The sequence below is a fragment of the Alternaria dauci genome, chromosome 3 (genome assembly GCF_042100115.1).
Source record: "Alternaria dauci strain A2016 chromosome 3, whole genome shotgun sequence".
Classification (NCBI taxonomy): Eukaryota; Fungi; Ascomycota; class Dothideomycetes; order Pleosporales; family Pleosporaceae; genus Alternaria; species Alternaria dauci.
The window spans coordinates 352,511-375,700 of NC_091274.1; the positions used below are offsets into that span (position 1 = coordinate 352,511).

Here is a 23,190-nt window from a genome sequence, read left to right on the forward strand (position 1 = left end):
ATCTGGTTTGACCTTGTGGCGGAAGAGGATGCTGTTTTATTCTTATTCGAAAAATGTGAAATTGAAATGCTGCGCGGGATCGCGATGTAGACAGAGTCTTGCGGATCCTTCACTCCTTAGAAATGCGATTTCTATCGTTTCACTTGCCAGTCACGATGTTGCTTGAATCAATGGTGCAATCGCAGTCAGCCCTAAAGGGTCCAGCCGACTCTGTGGCGTCACTGTGGCTAGCGGGGTAAGTTTTGGCGGGGCAGCTGCACCACTCATCCACTGTGTGTGCAGCTGCTCGCGTTTGACTCAGAAACTCGACCAAAGAAACATAGAGCTGCGTATACCCTCCTTGCTCCCCCAGATCCCGCGCACTATCTCCCAAATCAACCACATAGTCCCGATTGTACCCGAGTAAGCTCCGCACATGCTCTCCTCTACTCATTTGCTCCAAACTAACTGACAGAAGCATACAACCTCTCATGACTGGAACAAAGAAGATCCTCCCCGTCGAGGGCGAGCGCAATGTGCTCATTACCAGTGCGCTGCCCTACGTCAACAACGTGCCACATCTGGGCAACATCGTCGGCTCCGTACTCTCGGCCGATGTCTTTGCTCGTTTCTCTCGCGCTCGCGGATACAACACACTATACGTCTGCGGAACAGACGAGTACGGAACTGCGACTGAGACCAAAGCGATAGAAGAGAAGGTCAGCCCCAAGGAGCTTTGCGACAAATACTATGCGCTACACAGCGAGGTATACAAGTGGTTCAACATCAGCTTCGATCACTTTGGACGCACACCCACCCAACAACAGACCGACATCGCACAAGACATCTTCACCAAACTCTACAAAAACGGCTTTCTGGAGGAGCAAACTACAACGCAACCATACTGCGAGACACACAAGAGCTTCCTTGCAGACCGCTTCGTCGAGGGCACATGTCCGCTGTGCGCATACGAAGACGCGCGCGGAGACCAGTGCGACAAGTGCGGACACCTGCTCGACCCCCTGGAATTGAAGAACCCACGCTGCAAGCTTGACGGCGCCACGCCGGTTCCGCGCGAGACCAAGCACGTTTATCTTTGCTTGGATAAGCTACAGCCAATGGAAGAGGAGTGGTTCAAAAAGGCGAGCAAGGAGGGGAACTGGAGCTCCAATGGCGTTCAGATCACTTCATCGTGGCTGAAGGAAGGTCTCAGGCCGCGTGGTATCACTCGTGATCTAAAGTGGGGAACAGCGGTGCCACTCGAGGTACGACAGACGCATAAAAATGCACCAGGACGCAGCTGACCATTAACAGGGCTACGAAGACAAGGTCATGTACGTGTGGTTCGACGCCTGCATAGGCTACGTCTCAATCACAGCAACCTATACCGAGGACTGGAAGCAATGGTGGCACAACCCCGAGCATGTCAAGCTATACCAGTTCATGGGCAAGGACAACGTGCCGTTCCACACAGTCGTCTTCCCCTGCTCGCAGATTGGTACCAAGGACAAATGGACTATGCTCAACACCATCTCAACAACAGAGTACTTGAACTACGAAAAGGGCAAGTTCTCCAAGTCAAGAAACATTGGTGTTTTCGGAAACAACGCAAAGGAAACCGGCATCCCATCCGACGTATGGCGCTACTACCTCCTTTCACATCGACCAGAAACTGGCGACACAGAGTTCGAGTGGGACGGCTTCATTGCGGCAAACAACAATGAGCTTCTCAAGAACTTGGGCAACTTTATTAACCGCGTCATCAAGTTCGTCAACAACGCCAAGATCTACGATTCAGTTGTGCCGGACTACACCAAGTTCGACGACGACTACTTCACTCAGCACAAGAAGAAGGTCAACGACCTACTAAAGACATACATTGCCGAACTGGAAGATGTCAAGATCCGTGCGGCCCTTGCCACTGCGCTACACGTCTCAAGCTTGGGTAACTTGCTATTGCAAGACAATCGATTGGACAACAAGTTGGCAACTGAGCAGCCAGACCGCTGCGCCGCTGTTGTCGGACTTGCCTTGAGCCAGATTCATCTCCTCGCCAGTCTGATTCAACCATACATGTAAGTACTGTTTTTCTTCAATCCCGAAGACTGCGCACTCCGGCTGTGCAACACGTTACTAACAGCATCGCAGGCCCGACACCACCAACGCCATCCTTTCCCAACTCAACGCTGAATTCCTCATCATTCCCGACACCTGGGAGGCCCGCTCCCTTCCTGTTGGCCACAAGATCGGTACCGCCGGCTACCTCTTCAGCCAAATCAAGCCCGAGAAGGAGCAAGAATGGCGCGAACAATTTGGTGGTGAAGAGGCCCGCAAAGCTAAAGAGGAGAAGGCGAAGAAGGCGGCTGCCAAGAAGGCAGAGAAGGAGCGAAAGAAGGCCAAGAAAGATGCTGAAAAGGCGAAGGGTGTCGAGGCTGCTGAGAAGGGACAGGATGGACCTGCGGCGAAGACTGCGGAAGAGGAAGTGAGCAGAGGTATTGAGCAAGTCAGTCTGCAGACTTCTTAATACCTTGATCTCATCAGGTGACCTGGGAGTTATGGCGTGGCAGGTAGTGGTAGCAGTGATTGGATATTTGGCAGCGTGAGGGCGGGGCGTTTAGATTCAACAAATTAGGGAAGCTGTCGACATGAGGAAGAGGATCAGAGATTTCACTAAACAGCAGATTGCTGTGGTTCCTCAAGATGTAGAAATATGGTGTCACTCAACACGTAGCCACGCGTACGACATGAATTTATGTTACATGCCAGACTCGAATAGTATCTCACAAAGTTTCAATGCATGCAGATTCCCGTTCGAGACATCACCTGCTCTTGTGTATTGGCACATGGAGCCTTCCTGCGTTCCTAATCTTGCAGGCGTCGTGGTGTCGAGATAATAACTGCATTGCCCTAATCGGGCCAAAGAGCCGCATATAGTCAGGGTCCAATGGACCTGATATCACGGCTTCGAGCGGCTGATATCGTCAAGCAGCTCACTTTGAGTTTTCGAGCACCATGAAGCCAGCTCAATCCGACAGCCGTCCATGTCAACAATATCCTCATTTAGACTAGCAATTGGTTCTACTGCATGCCGGTGCTCGTATTCGACTATATCCTTTCACTCTCTCCTGCGTCGTGCGTTCGTGTTTTCGGACTTGACCGCTATCGTGACTGCCTCAGGTCACGACGCTCTTTCCTCTTGTGGTTTCACGTTCACCATGACGGCACGATATGATGAGGAGTGACTTCTACCCCGCTTTCTGTTTGGTGTGCTGGACTGGGGATTATATATCAGTGCTGTTGTTCTCTTCTTCACCTTCACAGTCCGTGCGCTTTTCTCGCGCCAGCTTCGTCTACTACCTTTTCAAGCCGTCACGACCGCAACCAAATTCAGTTCACGCCACTTCTTCTTCGCCGCAAATCAACCGCGACTGTTCCGCAACACGGTACAGTTCGCAATACAACATCACATTCCCTGAAGCTAAACGACCACAGTATCTACGACCACTTACTCATCATGGCGAGCGGATACGCGCCCCAGATGGAGAAGATCGCAGGCATGGGTCCCGCAGTGCAGCGCGAGTTTATCGACAGTCTTGAGCTCATCGACGCCAACTCTGTCAAGAACCCGCCCAGCACCGCAGCCAAGTCTGACGGCAACACCACTGTGCCGATGAATCTGATGCCCGACACAACTGATGGTGACATTGAGCAAGCTAGAGGTCCTGCCGAGATGGAGGGCTTGACTATCATCTGGTCGAGGAACTGGCTCATTGCGGCCTACGGAGCGTAAGTATATTTTTTGATTTCCTTTTATGGCGAGCGTCACCTACACATTGTTTTGTCTTTTACTATCTGCTTTTTCTCTTTGCTGCTGTGGTACATGCAGCCATGCTAACAGTACAGGATCATGCTCATTTCGTTCATCAACTCTCTTCAGCAGCAAGCCAACTTCTCGTGGCGACCCTATGTCACATCGGCGTTCTTGATGCACGGTCTTACCGCCATGACGGACATCGTCGCCAACATCGTCGGAGGCGTGTCGAAGCTCCCGCTAGCCATGTTCATCGATCTTGTTGGTCGACCCCAAGGCTTTTTCCTCTGCTTGATCTTTCTCGTTGCCGGTAAGTCCCTCCACTCCAATTGCCATGTAATTGTCCAGCTGACAGGTAGCTTCTAGCATTGGTCCTCATGACTGTTTGCCAGAACGTCCAGACATTTTGCGCTGCACAGGTCATCTATTGGACAGGCATGAACGGTGTCGACTACGTCTTCAACATCTTCATCGCCGACACTGCGCTCATGGAGAACCGTCTAATCTGGATGGCGTTCACCGGATTCCCCTACGTCATTAACACCTTTGCTGGTCCCAAGCTCGGTGAGACTTATATCACGTATAGTACCTGGCGTTGGGGCTATGGCTCCTTTGCCATCTTGACCCCAGTATTCTCCCTGTCGTTCTGTGCTGTCTTCTGGCTCATGAGCAGACGAGCACGGAGAACAGTTGCCGAACCACGCGCACCGAGCGGCAGAACGGTCTTCCAGAGCATCAAGCACTGGTCTATCGACTTTGACTGTGAGTAACGCTCCCTGTCAAAGTGAGTCTGGTGCTAACGTGTCCCAGTGGTTGGTCTCTTGCTCATAATCAGCGGATTTACCCTCCTCCTTCTTCCCTGGCCCCTCGCAGTTTATCAGCACAACAGTTTCGCGTCTCCAATGGTCATATGCATGATTGTCTTCGGACTCTTGCTCATCGTAGCCTTTGTTATCTGGGAGCGCTTCTACGCCGCCAAGACGTTCTTCCCATACTATCTCATGAAGGACCGCACAGTAGTTGCGTCGTGCCTGCTAGGCGCCAACGCCTGGATTGCTTTCTAGTAAGCTTTTTGACTGTTTGAAGAGAGCTGTGCTGACATGAAATTAGCTCCTACAGGATGATGTACTCGTCATACCTTCAAGTCGTATTCCAACTTCCCATTGCCAAGGCTGGATACATCACCAACATCTTCAACATTGTGTCATGTACCTGGGCGATCATCATCAGTTTCGCGATGAAGTATACTGATACTTACAAGTGGGGCGCCATCGTGGCCGTTCCCATTCAGATTACATGCACTGGTTTGTTGATCATGCTCCGCCATCCTGGCAGCCCCATGGCGGCGTTGGTCACAGTCGAGGTTATCGGTGCCATGGCAAGCGCCATGCTCTACAATGTTGAGCAAGTCGCCATCATGATGGCGGTGCCGCACGACCAGGTTGCAGTCGCCATCGCCCTCCTCAACGTCACCACTGCAGTCGGCGGCGCAATCGGCCAGTCTGTTAGCAGCACTCTCTGGGCCCAGATTGTACCCAAGAAACTTGCCGAGTACCTTCCTGAAGGCTCAAAGCATCTTGCTCCGTTGATCTACGGCGACATTCGGAAACAGACGGGACTGCCATGGGGTAGCCCGGAACGCGAGGCTGTGGTCCGCGCCTTTGGCGATGCGCAAAAGGTAATGGTCATGATAGGGACTATCACCTTCGTGCCTTGCTTCATCTGGGTGGCCATGTTGAAGAACTCGCGCATGAGCGAGCGCAAGCCCCGCAAGGGTCTTCAGGCTTGAGCTGGCGTGCAACGGATGTCCTGCAGGAGTAACTCGAGTGTTACAACAAGAGTCGTGTGGGAGACGGCTTGCCATTAGCTCCATGAGCTGGGGATATGGATGTCGGCGTTATGCGCGCTGCATACGACTGGGTAATTTTGGAGAGGTATAGGCTGGATATTCGGACTGTCTTTGAGATGCTCAGTGGCTATTGATGGTGCATCTCCACTTACCGTATACATCGTCTAAGAGTCTCGCCAAAGGAATCGTTCTAACAATCGTGTGTGCTGATACCTGGGTTGATTGGTGATGATGCGTGTGGTGTGAACGTTGTTGACCAACAGGCAATACACGCTTGCGCGTTCAACAACTGCGACCTTCGCGCAACAATAATCAGCAAATCGCGAAAGATTTATCTCCCAGCGGCAATGGAGACCGATGACAATAAAGCACCCAGATTCATCGTCTTGCGCGACACAGCGGATTGATGGCTGTGATGGACTAGCCATCGCGAACGTTGACATGTTGGGCATAGGACAAGCACCCGCAGAAACACGACTTCGGAATCGGCGGAACACGCCGCCATGACGTTGGATGGATCCTTTCATCCTACCACTAACACACCTCGAGTCGTCTTAGCACGCGCTACTGGCAGATCTTTAGCCTCATCGTTGCAGCAACGCAACGGCGCGTTCTAGGATGCATGCTCCCTGCCGCTCCCTGCCGTTCCAGCGGTGCCCTGCCGGCGGTGAGCCGCCAACGCATACCAGCCTCGCCAATTACCTGAGTCGTCATCTCCGCCTGCGCTCCACCAGCCACTTGGGTCCCAACCACGAGCAAGCAACCACATTTCTCGCGGAGCTTGTCATGCTTCTTCCTGCATCTGTACCGTACCGTGATAGCTGAAATATTTTCTGGTCCAAACTCCCTGACCACAATGCATCTTCCACATCTACTCGCCCTCCCGCCCGCTATCATCGCTCTTTGCGCAACAACACCAGTACTCGCTGCAGAAGAATCGCAATGGCCGCACAACGTACCCCGACACCTGAAATACTTCCCTGAGGACGAAGTTCACGCCAAGCGCGCGCTGAGCGTAAAGCAAAGACTGCAACATGAGAAGCCCATCGGAGTGAGGAAAATGAGCATGGACGAAGGCGAAATGTTCATGCTAGACAACTGGATATTCGCTTCCCAAGACACGCCATCTCAACCACAATCCGCGAGGGACTCAGACTACGACGTCTTTGGCAATGTAACGTCTCGGGCTCTCTCGCCATTACGCCCACTAGCTCAGTCTGACTGGCTGGCGCGCATGCACATCAGAGACATACTCATGAATCGCCAATTCAGATGCCCAGAAGGAACGGCGAGCTGCGAGAATATTGGTGCCCCGGACGTATGCTGCGGCACGGGCAGCACCTGTATCAGTGTGATTGGGAGCTCGGACGCAGGCGATGTGGGATGTTGTCCTAGTGGGCAGACTTGCGCGGGTAGTGTAAGTTGTGACGAGGCGAGTGGGTATACGAGTTGTCCTGGGACGGAGAACGGTGGGTGCTGTCTGCCTGGGTTCAGGTGTCAGGGTGTTGGATGTAAGTTGCACATCATTCCTGCTGAGAGGTTTACTGGATTCAAAGGCTAATGTAAATAGGCGTTGCGGAAGGTACATCGACGTCTTTTGTCCAGCCCTCCACCTCGTCATCCACTTCAACTGCGACTCCTACCTCCACAACTACCGCCGCCGACCCAACCACATCATCTACGACCAGCACCACTGCTGAAGCAATAACCACCTCAACTTCGCGCTCCGCATACACTTGCTCAACAGGCTGGTTTTCCTGCCCCGCCTCCCTTGGTGGCGGTTGCTGCATGAACGGCCGCACCTGCGCAACGGGCGCCTCCTGCCTCGGCGACGATGACAATCCCTCTTCCACACGCGCGCCAGACGCCCCCGTCCGCCCCACTAGCGCCGCCGTGACAACCGGCGCCTCTAGTGATAACATATGTCCGACGGGCTTCTATGTGTGCAGCGCATACTACCCATCTGGTTGCTGTCGCGTGGGCAGGGATTGCCAGACCACCGGCTCCTGTGCTTTGCCTCCGTCTGAGACTATTGTGAACACAAACGGCGTCGTCATTGTTGCACCGACGGGTACCGAGAGCGCGGGAAGCTGCCCTAGTGCGTGGTACAGCTGTCCGGCGGATGCTGGTGGTAATTGTTGCCCCAATGGGTATGCGTGTGGTGAGCAGTGTACGGCGACTGCGAGTGGCCAGAGTGGTGTAACGGATAAAGCGGAGCCCAGCAACATCAGCAGTCAGGCGAGTTTTGTCTCGGAGTCGAGTGTCTGGGGCATGGCGGTGGCGTTTGTTGGGTGTGGGATTGGTATGATTGTGCTGTGATGTGAACTGCATTTTGATGGGACATGAATTTGACCTTTCGAAGATGGTGTATATAGAGACGATTTATGCAGAGCCCGATGTATATAGAAATGACTTACATGACCAAAACTGCTTAATCTGTTTGCATAGGATGAAATCTCATTGCAACTGAACAGTTGAGTCATACATACCCTTCGAAACTACACAAATCGCAGTAGAAGATGTTAAGAAGATGATTACACAGCTCGAACCAGCATCAAAGTCATCGAACGTGCTAAATGGTATTCCTAATGTCTGGAAGAAAGCCGACACTTACAATCAATCATCTTACAACTTGAAGCTTCCCGCACCCCTCTTCGCAGCCTCCCTGACCTCCTTGCCCTCAACATCAGTAATCACACCCTTTCTACCTATAATCTGAACACCGCCCTTCTTGAGATCACTGACAAGCTGCTTCTTCTCGCCCCTCTTCTTCTCCTTGCCCTCAGTCTTCTTTTCCACCGGTTTGTTGAGACCTGCCTTCTTCGCCCTCTCCTTGGCGCGTCTCCGCCTGGACATTTTCTCCTCTCGCGACATCTCCTCGCGGGCCACTGGCATGCCGCTCTTTGTGACAATCTCTGTCTTGCTCTTCTCCTCGCCAGGCTTATAAATCTCCTGAGGCGCGAGCATGCTTGCACTGGCAACCTCGCCGCCAGCAGTGGGTCGTGCGTCTTCCATCTCGATAGCGGGAGCGTCGGTGCGGATCTCAAGGTTGGGAACTGCAGGCTTAGGCTTGAAGTGCGAGGAGCTGAGCGAGTCGAGTTTGGCAGATATGCTTTTCCAGAGGGCGGTGATTTCGTCGTGCTCCTTCTTCAGCTTCTCATCCTTGGCTTCGACGAAGTTGGGATCGGTGGCGCGGAGGTGCTCCTCTTCGTAGAGTTCGGCGAGACCTTTGCCGGATTTTGTGTCGTCGAGTTCGACACGACCACGGCGGGGACCGGTGGCTAGGTCGTCAGGTCGTCGGCGATGTATCTCGTCGAATTCTCCGGCTAGGATGCGGCGTTTGATCAGGGCTTCGATGTCTTCGGATGTTTCCTGTGTGACGATTGGAACGGGCTTGCCGGCTCGCTCAAACTCGAGGTTCTCTTCGAGAAGCGAGTTTAGTGGTCGGTCAGCTGCGCGAGCTTCACCAGATAGTTGCCATTGCCGTTTCGCGACGTTGGCTGCTTCCAGCTTCCGGATCTCTTCTGCGATCTTAGCCTGTCTTCGTTCGTGTGTTGATCGCCTCGACTTGGGATCTGCGGGGTCTACGTCGGATAGATCGCCCTCGCTTTCAGCATCGTCGTCGTCCTCGAAGAGATCTCGGTGTACCTTGGCTATGGTCCTTTCTACGTCCTCTTCAATTTCCTCTTCCGGTTGTGCCTGCTTGTCGGGAAAGTTGTGAGGGTTGGGCCGTCCGCGCTTCTTGCTGCTCTTGTTCTTGCTCGCCTTCTGCGCGGGAGGTGCGAAGAAGTCCTTGTACATGACGTTGTTTGCGTTCATACCGGTATCGAGACCATCGAGGTCGCCTTCCTCGAGGTCGTCCTCATCACCACTCTCGCCTTCCGGTGCATTCAGATCTGCGTTGCCAAAGGTTGGGCCGCCTTCGTCAGACTCATCGTCTGACGCATCTCCCCCAAGACCATTAGCCTTGATTTTGGATCCGCCATCTTCCATGGGGTCTGCCTCCCAGTTTATCTCGTCATCGTCACTATCCACACCCTCGCCTCGCTGGTCCTGTTGTTCTAGGAAGTCGGTCTGCTTGTTGAAGTCGTCTATAGAGAAGAAGCCGTCGTTGAGGCCGTTCGGGTCGGGTTGGTAGGTTTCAGCAGGCGCATCTTCGGACTCTGCATCGGAAAACATGCCCTTGACTCCGTCTTCCATGTCGATGTCGTCATCGTCTTGATCTGCTTCCGGCGCATCCGCATCCTCGCCATCGTCTACTCCGTCGTATTCCCAGTCGACGCCCTCTTCGCCTATGTCCGAATCGGTATGGTATTCCTCCTCTGCTTCCTCAATGCTTTCCTCGTCGTCTTCGCCATCGCGCACAGCCACAACTCCGTCTTCTTGGTCGGGTAGCGAAAGCTCGATCTCATCAGTCGTCGCTTCCACAATCTTGCGCGTCTGTTCAAAGACTTGATTTATGCCGAATCCGTCGAGATGCACCTTCTTCAGGTGTAGGACCGCGATATCGTCGTCGTAATCCCCGCCCCGCTTCCGCTTCTTGCGCAAATCTTGCTGGCGTTGGGATTGCGACGCGCTTACACCGGCAGCGACTGGATCCAGGTAGCGTTTGGCGGCGGCTAGGAAGGTGGCATTGAGCTGAGGGGTGGGCTGGAGAAAGGCCAGTGGTTTGGTGAGCAGACTTGCAGGTGAAGTCGCGGCCGATGGCTGGAGCTCCATGTGTGGCGGCTGGGCGGAGCCGATGGAGAGAGTGCGAGAAGAGATGGATGTATCGGGCGAAAACGAGGGCGGCGCCATGCTCTGAGTTTCTTTTGGGCGCTGGTGGTGGGTGAATGCGCTGCTGGCTGCAATCAAGTTCGCGCCTGCCGCTGAACTTTTTTGGTGGAGCTCATGGTCAAAGCGTGAGTTACCGTGTCCGTGCACCAGATGAACACAGTTGCTAGATAAACACCGCCACTAACTTAATAATACAACTTTAACGCGTTATAACTATACTAATGTAGACGTAATTTAGGAAGTAATTAGAGAAATTAATTTGTATAATTTAGGAGATAAATTTATATACTTCTAAGTTACTAAAAAGTATAGTATTAAATATAATATACTTATTTAAAGACACTACAGTTAAACTAAGCTATATAGTATCTATAACCTCTCCCTCTATTAATAATATAAGGTAGAGCTTATATAATATAGAAAATTATCTTTAGCTATTATAGACTTTTTTATTAATATAGTATATATAGGGACTTTTTTTAAGATAAAGTATTAACTAAGTAACTCTAAGCTTATATAAGTTTATATTAACCCCCCTAAGCCTTAGGGATAAGGCCTATAGTATTATCTTATATTATATTACTAAGAAATTTTAAAACTAAGACTAAACTAGCCTAGAGTATTAAGAAGTTTCTTTTTACTTATAATACCTCTCTATCTATCCTTTATATTATACCCTATACTACTATAACTTAGCTTTAGCGTTTATAAACTTTTTATATTATTATAGTATATTTAGAAACTTTCTTTAAAATAAAGTATTAACTAAGTAACTATAGGCTTATACTTATATTTAGTACTATTAGTATATATATAGTATGTTATAAATACTAAATACTAAAGATATATAATAGTATTATATATAGACTAGAGACTATAAGATATAACTTTCTAATTTATATACTATCTTTTACTATTTCTACTTTTTATATTTAACCTTATTATATCTCTTCTTTATAATATCTATATTATTACTAACTATAACCTTTTTTTACTACCCTTATAGTTATAGTTATAGCCTTATTTAAATATAGCTATCTATAATACTATTACTACTAGATAATTAACTTTAGCTAGAGGAATACTAGTAGTATAGTTATCTATACCTTATTTTACTCTCTTTATAGTATACGTTTAAACTCTCTTTCTATAATACTTAAATCCCTCTCCTTAACTACCTTATTAATATCTAGGATTTATTAGTATAGCTACTCCTTAGTCTCTTTACTAACGCCTAAGGCTATTATAGCTAAGGAGCTATACCTAATAAGCTTAATAAAGTAATATATATTAGTATATATAATAAATATTAACTTAAACCCTTTCCTCTTTAGGATTATTATTATAGTCTCCTCTACTCTCTCCTCTATTATAATATAGCTAACCCTAGTCTCTCTTATAAGGTCCTTATTAGGTTTAGTATAGTAAAAATACTAAAGGACCTTAGGTTTACGCTCCTCTAACTCTTAGAAGACTTTTAGGGGTAGCTTACTAATATATATAATACTTAGATCTTTTATATTACTAAATAGTATAAGTAGGACCTCCCCTACTAGGGTATAATTATTCTTATAGTATAATATATTAAGGATTGCTATAGTATTTATATATAGTGCGAAATAATTATATATAGTATTAAAGCTTATAAGTTAGTATTAGTATAAAGGTTAGAAGTAGCTAGGTTTTTATATAACCTCCTCTTAGTTATAGTAAATATACTATGTCCTCTCCTCCCTCCCTTTATAATATATTATAATTATATTACTAGCTAATAGCTAGTAATCCCTATTAGGTCTACTAAAGTTTAATAGGTGTCTTTTTTTTATTACCTTTAGTAAATGTTTTTAACTTTAGTTTTTATATATAGACGTTAGAGCTTTTTTTATAAAACGCTAATTAGTCCTATATTTAAACTACGTTATTACTTTATCTTTTTTATTAACTTTTATAACTAATAAGTAGAGCTATAGCTACTTTTTATTTTTTTTAAAGTTATATTTTAATAATACCCCTATACTTATAGAAAATAAAAAACTATAACTAGTAGTTATCTTATACTTAGCTTAGTAGTAGGTCTATACTAGTAAGGTAGAGTTAGTTAATATAAAAGATAAGATAGTAGCTTAGTAAGGTATTTAACTTAACTAAATAGCTATTAACTACTTTAATTACTATATACTTAGTATTTTTCTAGTTAAGCTTATATAACTTATAGCTAGTACTATATTACTTATTAAGCCTAAGTTAGACTTTATTACTAACCTTATAGTTCTTAGCTTCTTTATAATACCTATTTACTTATTTCTCTTATTTAACTTAGGCTTTAGCTATACTAGCTTAAACTAAGTTAAATATATCCCTAAACTTAGCTATAATAATCTTAGCCTTCTTATATTCTAAATACTCTTTAGTATTATATTTCCTCTAGTTAGTACCTTAAGGAGTCTTAAGCTATAGTAGATTAATATAATAATTATATTATAAGAAGAATAGGGATACTCTTATTAATATTATATCTCTCCTATTAATTACTATCTAAGCTATAAGGTAGAGAGGCGCTTAATTATCTTATACCTAGCTAATAAATACTTAGATATATACTTCTTATATACTATTTATTTAACTTTAATAGGTGTCTTTTTTAAGTTACCTTTAGTAAAAATATTTTAACTTTAGTTTTTATATATAGATATTAGAGCTTTACTATAAAACACTAATTAGTCCTATATTCGAACTGTATTATTACTTTATCTTTTTTATTAACGTTTACGACTAATAAGTAGAGGGATAGCTATTTTTTATTTTTTTAAAGTTATATTTTAATTATACCCCTATACTTATAGAAAATAAAAAATTATACTATTTATCTACTCTATTAACCTATTAGTTTATAGATAAAAGGCTATTAATAGTTACTAATTAATCTTTAGAATCTTATAGAGACGTTCCTATAGTAAGCTTATAAACTAGCTACCTTAGTTAGATATAATTATATCTAGTAGCTAGTAGTATATAACTACTTATTTAATAAACACTTAGACTACTATTTCTATTTTTATATTAAGTAGTAAGATAAAGATAAAACCTTTTCTTAGTTAGTTAGTTCCTACTATAAGGTACCTTATACCTTTACTAATTAGTAGTCCTTTAATAAAGTCTATTAAGATCTCTTTCTAGAGGTAATCTAAGATAAATAGTAGTTTTAATAATCCTTAGGTTCTTTCTCTCTAAAGCTTTATTCTTCTATATATATTATAGTTCTATATATAACGCCTAATACTATCTATTATACTTAGCTAGAAGAAGTCCTATATAAGTATCTAATAAGTAATCTCCCTACCTAGGTAGCTAGCTAAAAGAGAATTATATATCTTACTAATAACTTAGGTATATAGGTTCTTATTATTAGGTACCTATTTTCTACTTTAGTATAATAACGCTCTTTAGTTATTTACTAAATACTCTAAGATTAAGTACTTTACGCCTAAGCTAGGGGGGAACCTTTATTCCTAACTTAGTACTACTTATATAGCCTCTTTATACTACTAATTATCCTTTAGAGCTTCTACCTATAACTTCTTAAGTTTACTAGTTTAGGCTAGCTCCTTTCCTTATATAGTTAAGTTCTCTAACCTTACTTATTCTTCTAATATTCTATAATCTTATTCTACTTAGTTTATACTACTCTTAGTAGTTATAGTATCTTATCCTTCTAATTACCCTTTAGTTAAGTTAGGGTAGACTCCTATCTATCTTATATATATCTTTACTATTAGCTTTAGCCTTTATAGACTTTTTTTTATTATTATAGTATATTTAAAAACTATTTTAGGATAAAGTATTAACTAAGTAATTATAGGCTTATATAAGCTTATATTTAGTACTACTAGTATATATATAGTATATTATAAATACTAGATACTAAAGATATATAATAGTATTATATATAAACTAGAGACTATAAGATATAACCTTCTAATATATATACTATCCTTTACTATCCTCTACTATTTCTACCCTTTATAACCTTTATAGCTAACCTTTATAACTACCCTTTATAACTACTACTACCCTTACTACTACTACCTTTACTACCCCTTCTTAAGAATAACTAATTAGCTACCTATAGTATAGCTACTACTATTAAATAATTAGCTCTATTTAGAGGAATATTAGTACTAGTACTATTTATATCTTATTCTCTTATCCTTATTACGAAGTAAGCTTATAAGTAAAGTAATTTATATATAGTTTAAAAATTAAACCTATAAATAAGGGTCCTTTATTTTATCTAGTATAAATTTCCCCTTTTAGCGTCCTAATATTCTACTAAAAATTAATCTTTTTTTAGCTTATATACTAGGCTAATACTAACTAATACCTACCTACCCCCTTTTTAGCCTAGTTACTACGTTACCTTCTTACTCTAAACTATAACTATTTATATACTTATTTTACCTATTATACCTCCTATAATACTACTACTTAAGTACTATAAGTATAGTAAAGTACTAAGCGCTATAATAGACGCGTTTTAGTCTAGGAAATAAAAGTAAAACTATACTACTTACCTTCTACCTATATATATATACTAATGTAATAATATATATATAACTTTAAAGTGTTAGAGCCTTATAATATATACCTTAGCCTTTACTTTTATTCTACCCTTACCCCTAATAGTAAATCTAGAAATTATATTACTTATACCTATCTACTTAAACCCTTTATTATTATTACTTTATACCTAAACGCCTCTACCTATACCTCCTTTACTTTTATTTACTATAACTATATCTATATCCTATCCTAATTTAATACTATAGCTTAATAGTATATTTAGAAATATAATATCTTTACTATTAGTTAACTCTATAGTAACTAGTATAGGTAGTATAAGATATACGCCTATACTATCTACGCCTATAAGGTTTATACTTAGTAATATAAGCTTATCTTATAGTACTACTTCTATCTTTATATCTTAGCTAGATTTAGAAATATAAGAGTATAATAATAAAAGTAGTATTAGTAAAGGTATTAGCTAAGGTATTAATCTTACTAAATTTAAATTAGTAGAGCGCCTTATATATAATATATCTTAAATACTACTACTTATAAACCTAGAAGACTTAGTATTCCTAGAAACTAATACTCTAATAAACTCTAAGAAGGTCTTAGTTATTAAGTTTTATTATAAGATTATAAAGATTTATCTTAAGATATATAATACTTATAACTATATATAATTTAGGATTAATATTTTTAACTATAAATATTTAGCCTATTTAGAAGATTATATAAACTACTTTAGTATAGATAGATTTATACTACTTTTTAGTTAACTTAATAATATTAATCCTAGGCCTATACTACCTAAGTTACCTACTCTAACTTATATTAAGGAGATACTTCTTATATATCTATATCTTTATAGAAGTCTACTAGTATTATAGTCTTTAATATAAGTACTATAGCTATATATATAACTTTATAGTTAATACTATAAAGGTCTTTAATTAACTACCTCTTCTTTTATCTTATCTTAATATTATTATTCTAAAACCTCTACCTTTAGTAGAGGATAATCCTAATATAGTTAATTAGTAATTCTAGAAGGACTATAAAGTCTAAAGAGTAGTTATTATATAGTAGATATACTTTCTAAAGGATAACTACTTTAGTTACTTTAATATTATTATTAATAAGTCTACGCTTAACGCTCTCCCTATTAATAATTATATTAATAACTAGCTTATAACTATTATCTAAGATCCTACTACCTAAGTTAACTAAACTATATAATCTTCTTCTATATTACTAATAAGTAACTAATATAATATAATAGAAAGGTCTATATAAGAGTATAATTCTAGTCTTATAAGTAGCTATAGGGCCTCTATATAAGATAAGGTTAATAAGGATAGGGATCTTCTACCTAAGGTTATAGTAATTCCTAATATTATAGTTAATATTAGTAAGTTTAAAGCGCTACAAGAGTAAATATAGTCTAATACTTAGGATATATTTTTATCTATAGGATTTATCTAATGTACACTAATATTAGAGTTTAATACTAGAGAAAAGTATTTATCTCTTACCTTCCTATCCTTATACCTAACTAGGTAGGTAGACTTTATATAGCCTTAATTATAGGAGATTAGCTATACCTTATATATTAAGCTTATAATCTACTATTAAGATAGAAGGTTTACTTACTACCTACGTTTCTAGTATACTATATTTAATACTTTAATACGCTACTAGTTAAGGGATAAGATAGGCTTTTTTATAAAGTATTAAGCTAGTAGTAACTAAATATTATTAGAGGATATCTAGGTAGCCTTTAATAGTAATAATAGAGGCTAGCGCCTTATAGACTTTATTATCTATTAGTTAGTAATAGTTTATAGGACTAGAGCCTTCTAGAATACTAAAGGAAATAAATTAGAAGTAATAGTAAGTAACTAATACTAACTAATACTATTACTAATACGTACTAATAGTATATAGGTCTACTAGTTAAAGGCTTTATATCTCTTTATTATACTCTTTACTATAGACTACTACTAGAATAACCTATTACGCTTTATACCCTAATATAAGGAGTAGAAGATAGTAATATCTATAAGGTAAGCCTATCTAGCGTAGGACTATATATAAGATAATCCTTATATTATTACCTATTACTTTTATTAGTAGTTTAAGTTATTTAAGAAGTATATTATTATTCTTAAGTTTAAGGTTACTAACTCTTAGGATTACTATAAGTAGTAGGCCTATAGTAGTACTTATAGTTATAGCCTCTACTATTATAATAGTATTCCTAACCTAAATAAAGAACTTAGTCTTAATAGTTCTATATTTAGTATTACCTATACTATAAGGTTCTAGGGGTACTATATTTTAGCTATATACCTAGACCCTAATCTATAGTCCTTACTTAATAAAGGGTTAGTCCTTATACTACTATTTAAGGAAATAAAGTAGATATTTAGAAAGTTATTATCTATCCTTACCTACTATAATAAGTACTTTTACCTTACGTTATACTATCTCTATAAAGATAAAACTACTAGTATAGAGGTTTACTACTTTAATATACCTTAGTCTATCTACTTAGAGCCTACCTTTAAATAACTACTAACTAAATTATTTTTATTCTTCTATACTATATATAATTATCCTTACCTTAATACCTATATATAACTATTACCTTTAGCTTAGTAGGCTAATACTAACGTCTAAGTTTATATAAGTATAGCTAGGGTTATATAGTATATAAGTATTTATACTATAAAAGGTAAGGTCTAGTCTTAATCCTTTAAAGATATTACCCTCTAAGTCTTACCTTATATTAAGCTAAATTATTCTCTACTTTCCTTTATATTATATATTATAAATAAGTTAATTAGTAAGTAGGATTATAGTACTTAGGAGGTTATATATACGCTATTTAGTTTACTATTAGTATATTACTCTTATACTATTATTAATATTAACTACTACCTAGAAGACGCTTAGTTAACTTCGTATACTATCTATAGGGGTAATATAGAGAATCTAAACCTAAACTTAGAGAATATACTAACTATTATATAAGGTATATCTCTCTATATAAAGTATAAAGGTTAGCTAAGCTATATAGAGGATATATATTATTTAGATTTCTTACTATACTTTATATATATTAGTAAAGATTATAAGTGCTAACTAAGAGCTAAGCCTTATATACTAAACTATATACTATAGTATAGCGCTATTATAGAGCTAGAAGAGTTTACTTAAGTAAAGTTAATATTATATTATTTATTTTAATATATCTAGGATATCTAGATCTTATATAGCTAGGTATTTAACTCTTATATAGCTACCTACTAGGCTTACTAAGAAGAATATAAATATAAGGAAAAGGACTTATATACTAATCCTAATCTTAGGGTTAAGGAAGAGGACCTTAATTTAGAGCTTATATAACCCCTAAATAAGACCTCTTTTAATAAGCTAGTAGGTAGGAGACTAGGCTTAGTAGGGGAATTAGTAGATAAGGATAAAATTAGTAAGTAACTTAGTAATAGAGTAAAGGACTAGGGTACTACTAAATATATAGACTCTTTTAGGCTTAATATATAGACCTATTAACTAAATATAAAGAAGGACTACCCTATAGTAGGGCCTAATACTAAGCCTAATACTAAGCCTAATACCTTAGCTAGTACCCTATAAGAGAAGTAGCGTATACTATATAATTTAGTTATTAATTACTTCTAGGCTACTCTTAATAGCCGCCTACTAGTATAGTTATTAGTCTAGTTAGTTAGCTTTAGCCTTTATAGACTTTTTTTATTATTATAGTATATTTAGAGACTTTTTTTAAGATAAAGCGCTAACTAGGTAACTATAAGCTTATATAGGCCTATATTTAGTACTACTAGTATATACGTAGTATATTATAAACGCTAGATACTAAAGATATATAATAGTATTATAAATAGACTAGAGACTATAAGATATAACCTTTTAACTTATATACTATCCTTTACTATTTCTACCCTTTATAGCTACTCCTACTATATCCCTTCTTTATAATATCTATATTACTACTAACTATAACCTCCTTTTACTATCCCTATAGTTATAGTTATAGCCTTATTTAAAAACTATCTATAATACTATTACTACTAGATAATTAACTTTAGCTAGAGGAATACTAGTAGTATAGTTATCTATACCTTATTTTACTTACCCTATACTATATATTTAAACTCCCTCTCTATAATACCTAGATCCCTCTTCTTAACTACCTTATTAATATCTAGGATTTATTAGTATAGCTACTTTTTAGTCTCTTTACTAACGCCTAAAGCTACTATAGCTAAGTAGCTATACCTAATAAGCTTAATAAGGTAACGCGTATTAGTATATATAATAAATATTAACTTAAACCCCTTCCTCCTTAGGATTATTATTATAGTCTCCTCTACCCTCTCCTCTATTATAATAAAGCTAACCCTAGTCTCTTTTATAAGGTCCTTATTAGGTTTAGTATAGTAAAAGTACTAAAGGACCTTAGGTTTACGCTCCTCTAACTCTTAGAAGACTTTTAGGGGTAGCTTACTAATATATATAATACTTAGATCTTTTATATTACTAAATAGTATAAGTAAGATATCTTCTACTAAGGTATAATTTTTTATTTTCTATAAGTAGGGGGGTTTTATTTAAATAAAACTTTTAATAAGTAAAAAGTAGCTATCCCTCCACTTATTAGTTATAAAAGTTAATAAAAAAGGTAAAGTAATAATATAGTTTAGATATAGGACTAATTAGTATTTTATAAAGGTAAAGCTCTAATATCTATATATAAAAATAAAATTTAAAAAAATTTACTATAGGTAACTAAAAAAGATAAATATTAGAAACCTTAGTAGAGTTATAACAGGTATCACTAGTATTAGCTAGTAATATAATTATAATATATTATAAAGTGAGGAGGATATAGTATCTTTACTATAATTAAGCTTAGTGTTATAAGGTAATAAGGAATTACTTCCCTTTTATATAGGTCGTATAAAGGAAGACTATTAGGCAGACATAATAGACAAAAGTAGATCTAGGGCGGGGCCTAGATTACGTAAAAGGAATAGTATCCTACTAAGACCTAGCCTCTAGGAGGCTAGTAAGGATTAGGAGGCTATAGCCCTCCTAGGCCTCCCTCTTAGAAGGGAAGGTAAGGAGGATAGGACCTATAGTAATAGGTATAAGAATATATTAGATCTTATTATTATACTTATTATAGTTAACTTAAATAGTTTATCTCTTATATAGATTATTAACTAGTTATTCTATTATTTATAGAATTAGTATTATTATACTCTTAGTTAATAACGATAACTCTTTTCTATCTAATTATTCTATACGCTACCTTATAGACTATCGCCTAAACCTATCTTACCTTAGAAAGGACTAAGCTTAGAGAAGTATAGTAAACCCCTATATAATACTTTAACTACCCTAGATATTAGTAGACGTTTAACTAATAGAATTACCTAATTAAGATTTAGTAATAGTATCCTATAGAACTACTTAGAATAATATAGCCTAGGGTCTAGGACCCTTAATATAGGTACTACGTAATAATAAGATACTTAATATATCTAACTCTAAGATAGAGGATAGCCTAAGTATTAGAGAACTTAGGAATCTTAGGTAGCTAGCCTATATCTAGGCTTAGTAGATAGCTAGAATATAAGATATAATTAATTAGCTTATAAGTTAGCTAATAGCTACACCTAATAAAAGATTACCTACTATTAAGAAACCTAAGATAGCAGCGCCTAAGAAATATAATAGAGGATAAGAGGAGTTATATATATTCCTTACTTAAGTTAATCTCTATTATAAATTTAATAAAGTACTAAGTAACTAGGATAAGATCCTTATAGTAAGTATATATATAAAGGGATAAGCCTTAAACTAGATATAACCCTATATAGATAACTATCTACTAGACGTAGAACACTAGGGAACTAGAGAGGAAACTAAAGCTATATTTACTAGTTAGAGTAAATTTAAGTAAGAGATAGGATATATCTTTAGAGAAGTAGATGCTAAGAACTAAGTAGAGAAGAAAATTACTCTCCTAAGGTAAACTAAGTCTATATCTATATATATAGTAGAGTTTAAGTAACTATAGGTATAGATTAATTAGGATAATGTAGCACTTTAAATAGTATTTAAAGTAGGCCTAAAAGAAAATATTAAAGATAGCCTTATATACTATAATAAGCCTAGAACGCTATAAGCTCTAATTAAGCTAGCTACACGTATAGATAACTATTTATAGGAATAATCTTAGTAGAAAGGATAATTTTAGCTAATAATAGCTAATACTAGGAAGTAGCGTAATAGGTATAATAAGGATAGTAATACTATTATAACTAGTAAGGTATAAGAAAAACCTAAGGATAAGAAGAATAAAAGTTAGAGATAAAACACTCTCTCTAAGGAAGAACACTAGAAGCGTTATAATAATAAAGTATATCTCTAATATAGTAAGATAGGATACTTTACCTAAGACTATAAGGAAGAATAGGTTAAATAGGTAGCTATTAAGATCTAAATAATTAGATAGGGCACGCCTTACCCTACTCTAATAGAATTAGATAATAACCTAAGTAACTTAGACCTCTACAACGAGGCGCGCTAGGTAACCTAGGAGAAATTTATAATAATTTAGTAGCCTAAGGCTTTAGCTAAAGATAAATTAAAGAATAATAACTAAAAGATTAAGGGCTAAGACGTATTAAACTAACTAGCTATTAACTAATGCTAGATTTATAGTAGTAACACGCACTACGCTAATAACTATAATATCTAAGGATAAGTTATTATTACTAGTAAGAATACTAAGGATATTAGTTACTAAGTAGTATACTAATAACCCTACTTTAAAGACCTATTAGCTAAGGTTAAGGACTAAGAAGCTTCTAAAGTAGAAGATACTAAGGATTATAAGGATTTATATTAGTATAACTATAAGATTAATTATAAATTCTATAAGTAGGATAAGGAGGAATATAGAATAGACTAAGACTAGTACTACTACCTAAACCTCTAGGTAGATAAATGTCTAGCGGATAACTACTACCTACACGAACTAGAGAAAGTAGAAATCTACTATAGACTCCTCTAGACGTAATATAGGAATAGATATATATTCTATTAGGAATAACTTAATAAGGTATAATAGGTAGATAACTACTACTATACTATATTATTATTAAATATCTATAAGGTTATAGATTATCTAATATATAAGGCTAAGAAGGCCTAACTAAGAGAAAGGATTACTAAGGGGGAGATCCCTTATTAGAATATCTATTAGAGCTTCTATTATAATAATAGGTGTTTAATATACTATAGCTTAAAAAATAATACTAGCTACTTTCCTAAGTATAGGAAAGGTAAGTAGTTAAAAAACTAAGATACTACTAGGGATAGGGTTACACTAGTAAAGGTAGTCCTAAAATAACCCTTAGGAAGGTATAGGATACTAATAGTTAGGTAAAGTAGTTACTTACGACTATATCTATATAGGGACAGAACATTAAGGCGCTCGTAGATAGCGGGGCCGCACAAATAATAATCTTACCCTAAGTAGTAGAGAAGCACAGAGTACTATACTAGATTAAGAAGAATCTAGTACTAGTAGTACTAGCTGATAAAAAACCTATAGAATATAGAAACGGTATAATATAGATAGAAACTAAATTAATAAAGCTATAGATAGCTAGCATAGAGTGCTAAATGAATATTAATATTATAGATCTAGGTAGACTAGATATATTAATAGGTTATAATTAGCTAGATACCTATAACCCCGCTATTAACTAGTAAAAATAAATAATACTTAGAAGAGAACCTATATATAAGGTTACTAGAGTATATAGAAGAGTAAGCCTAAAGGACTAGAGCTTAACCTAGGATAGGAGGTTTAGTAAGATCTCGCCTTATAAGATTAGGAGAATCTATAAGAAGGACCCTTAGAGAGTAGGAGTTATCTAGATAAGATAAGTTATAACTATAAAGGAAGGACCCTTACTACTAGAGATACTAAAAGAGTATTAAACTAATAAGTTTAGAGAACTCTTTAAGGAAAACGAAGCTATAGATCTAGTAGACTATTAGGATTAGGATTATAAGATTATCCTAGATAAAGGGGTAAAGTTAAGCTTAGGACTAATATATCCTATATTACCTAAGTATAATACTA

General features: G+C 38.5%; 4 protein-coding genes across 4 annotated transcripts; 3 read left to right on the forward strand and 1 right to left on the reverse strand.

The window, feature by feature from the left end:
* Nucleotides 1–155: 155 nt before the first annotated feature.
* Nucleotides 156–2,503, forward strand: ACET3X_003787 (uncharacterized protein; the record flags this gene model as incomplete). Its single annotated transcript, XM_069450844.1, has 5 exons — nucleotides 156–235; nucleotides 283–402; nucleotides 458–1,244; nucleotides 1,294–2,054; nucleotides 2,128–2,503. 5 exons carry the CDS (start codon nucleotides 156–158, stop codon nucleotides 2,501–2,503), a joined length of 2,124 nt encoding a protein of 707 aa, XP_069307765.1.
* A 990-nt stretch (nucleotides 2,504–3,493) lies between these two features.
* Nucleotides 3,494–5,579, forward strand: ACET3X_003788 (uncharacterized protein; the record flags this gene model as incomplete). Its single annotated transcript, XM_069450855.1, has 6 exons — nucleotides 3,494–3,765; nucleotides 3,883–4,100; nucleotides 4,157–4,323; nucleotides 4,360–4,552; nucleotides 4,601–4,853; nucleotides 4,901–5,579. The coding sequence occupies 6 exons, from the start codon at nucleotides 3,494–3,496 to the stop codon at nucleotides 5,577–5,579; spliced, it is 1,782 nt and encodes a 593-aa protein (XP_069307766.1).
* A 916-nt stretch (nucleotides 5,580–6,495) lies between these two features.
* ACET3X_003789 (uncharacterized protein) lies at nucleotides 6,496–8,034 on the forward strand (the record flags this gene model as incomplete). Its single annotated transcript, XM_069450866.1, has 3 exons — nucleotides 6,496–6,957; nucleotides 7,134–7,150; nucleotides 7,210–8,034. 3 exons carry the CDS (start codon nucleotides 6,496–6,498, stop codon nucleotides 7,337–7,339), a joined length of 609 nt encoding a protein of 202 aa, XP_069307767.1. The 3' UTR covers nucleotides 7,340–8,034.
* A 230-nt stretch (nucleotides 8,035–8,264) lies between these two features.
* ACET3X_003790 (uncharacterized protein) lies at nucleotides 8,265–10,436 on the reverse strand (the record flags this gene model as incomplete). Its single annotated transcript, XM_069450877.1, has 1 exon — nucleotides 8,265–10,436. One exon carries the CDS (start codon nucleotides 10,434–10,436, stop codon nucleotides 8,265–8,267), a length of 2,172 nt encoding a protein of 723 aa, XP_069307768.1.
* Nucleotides 10,437–23,190: the final 12,754 nt, after the last annotated feature.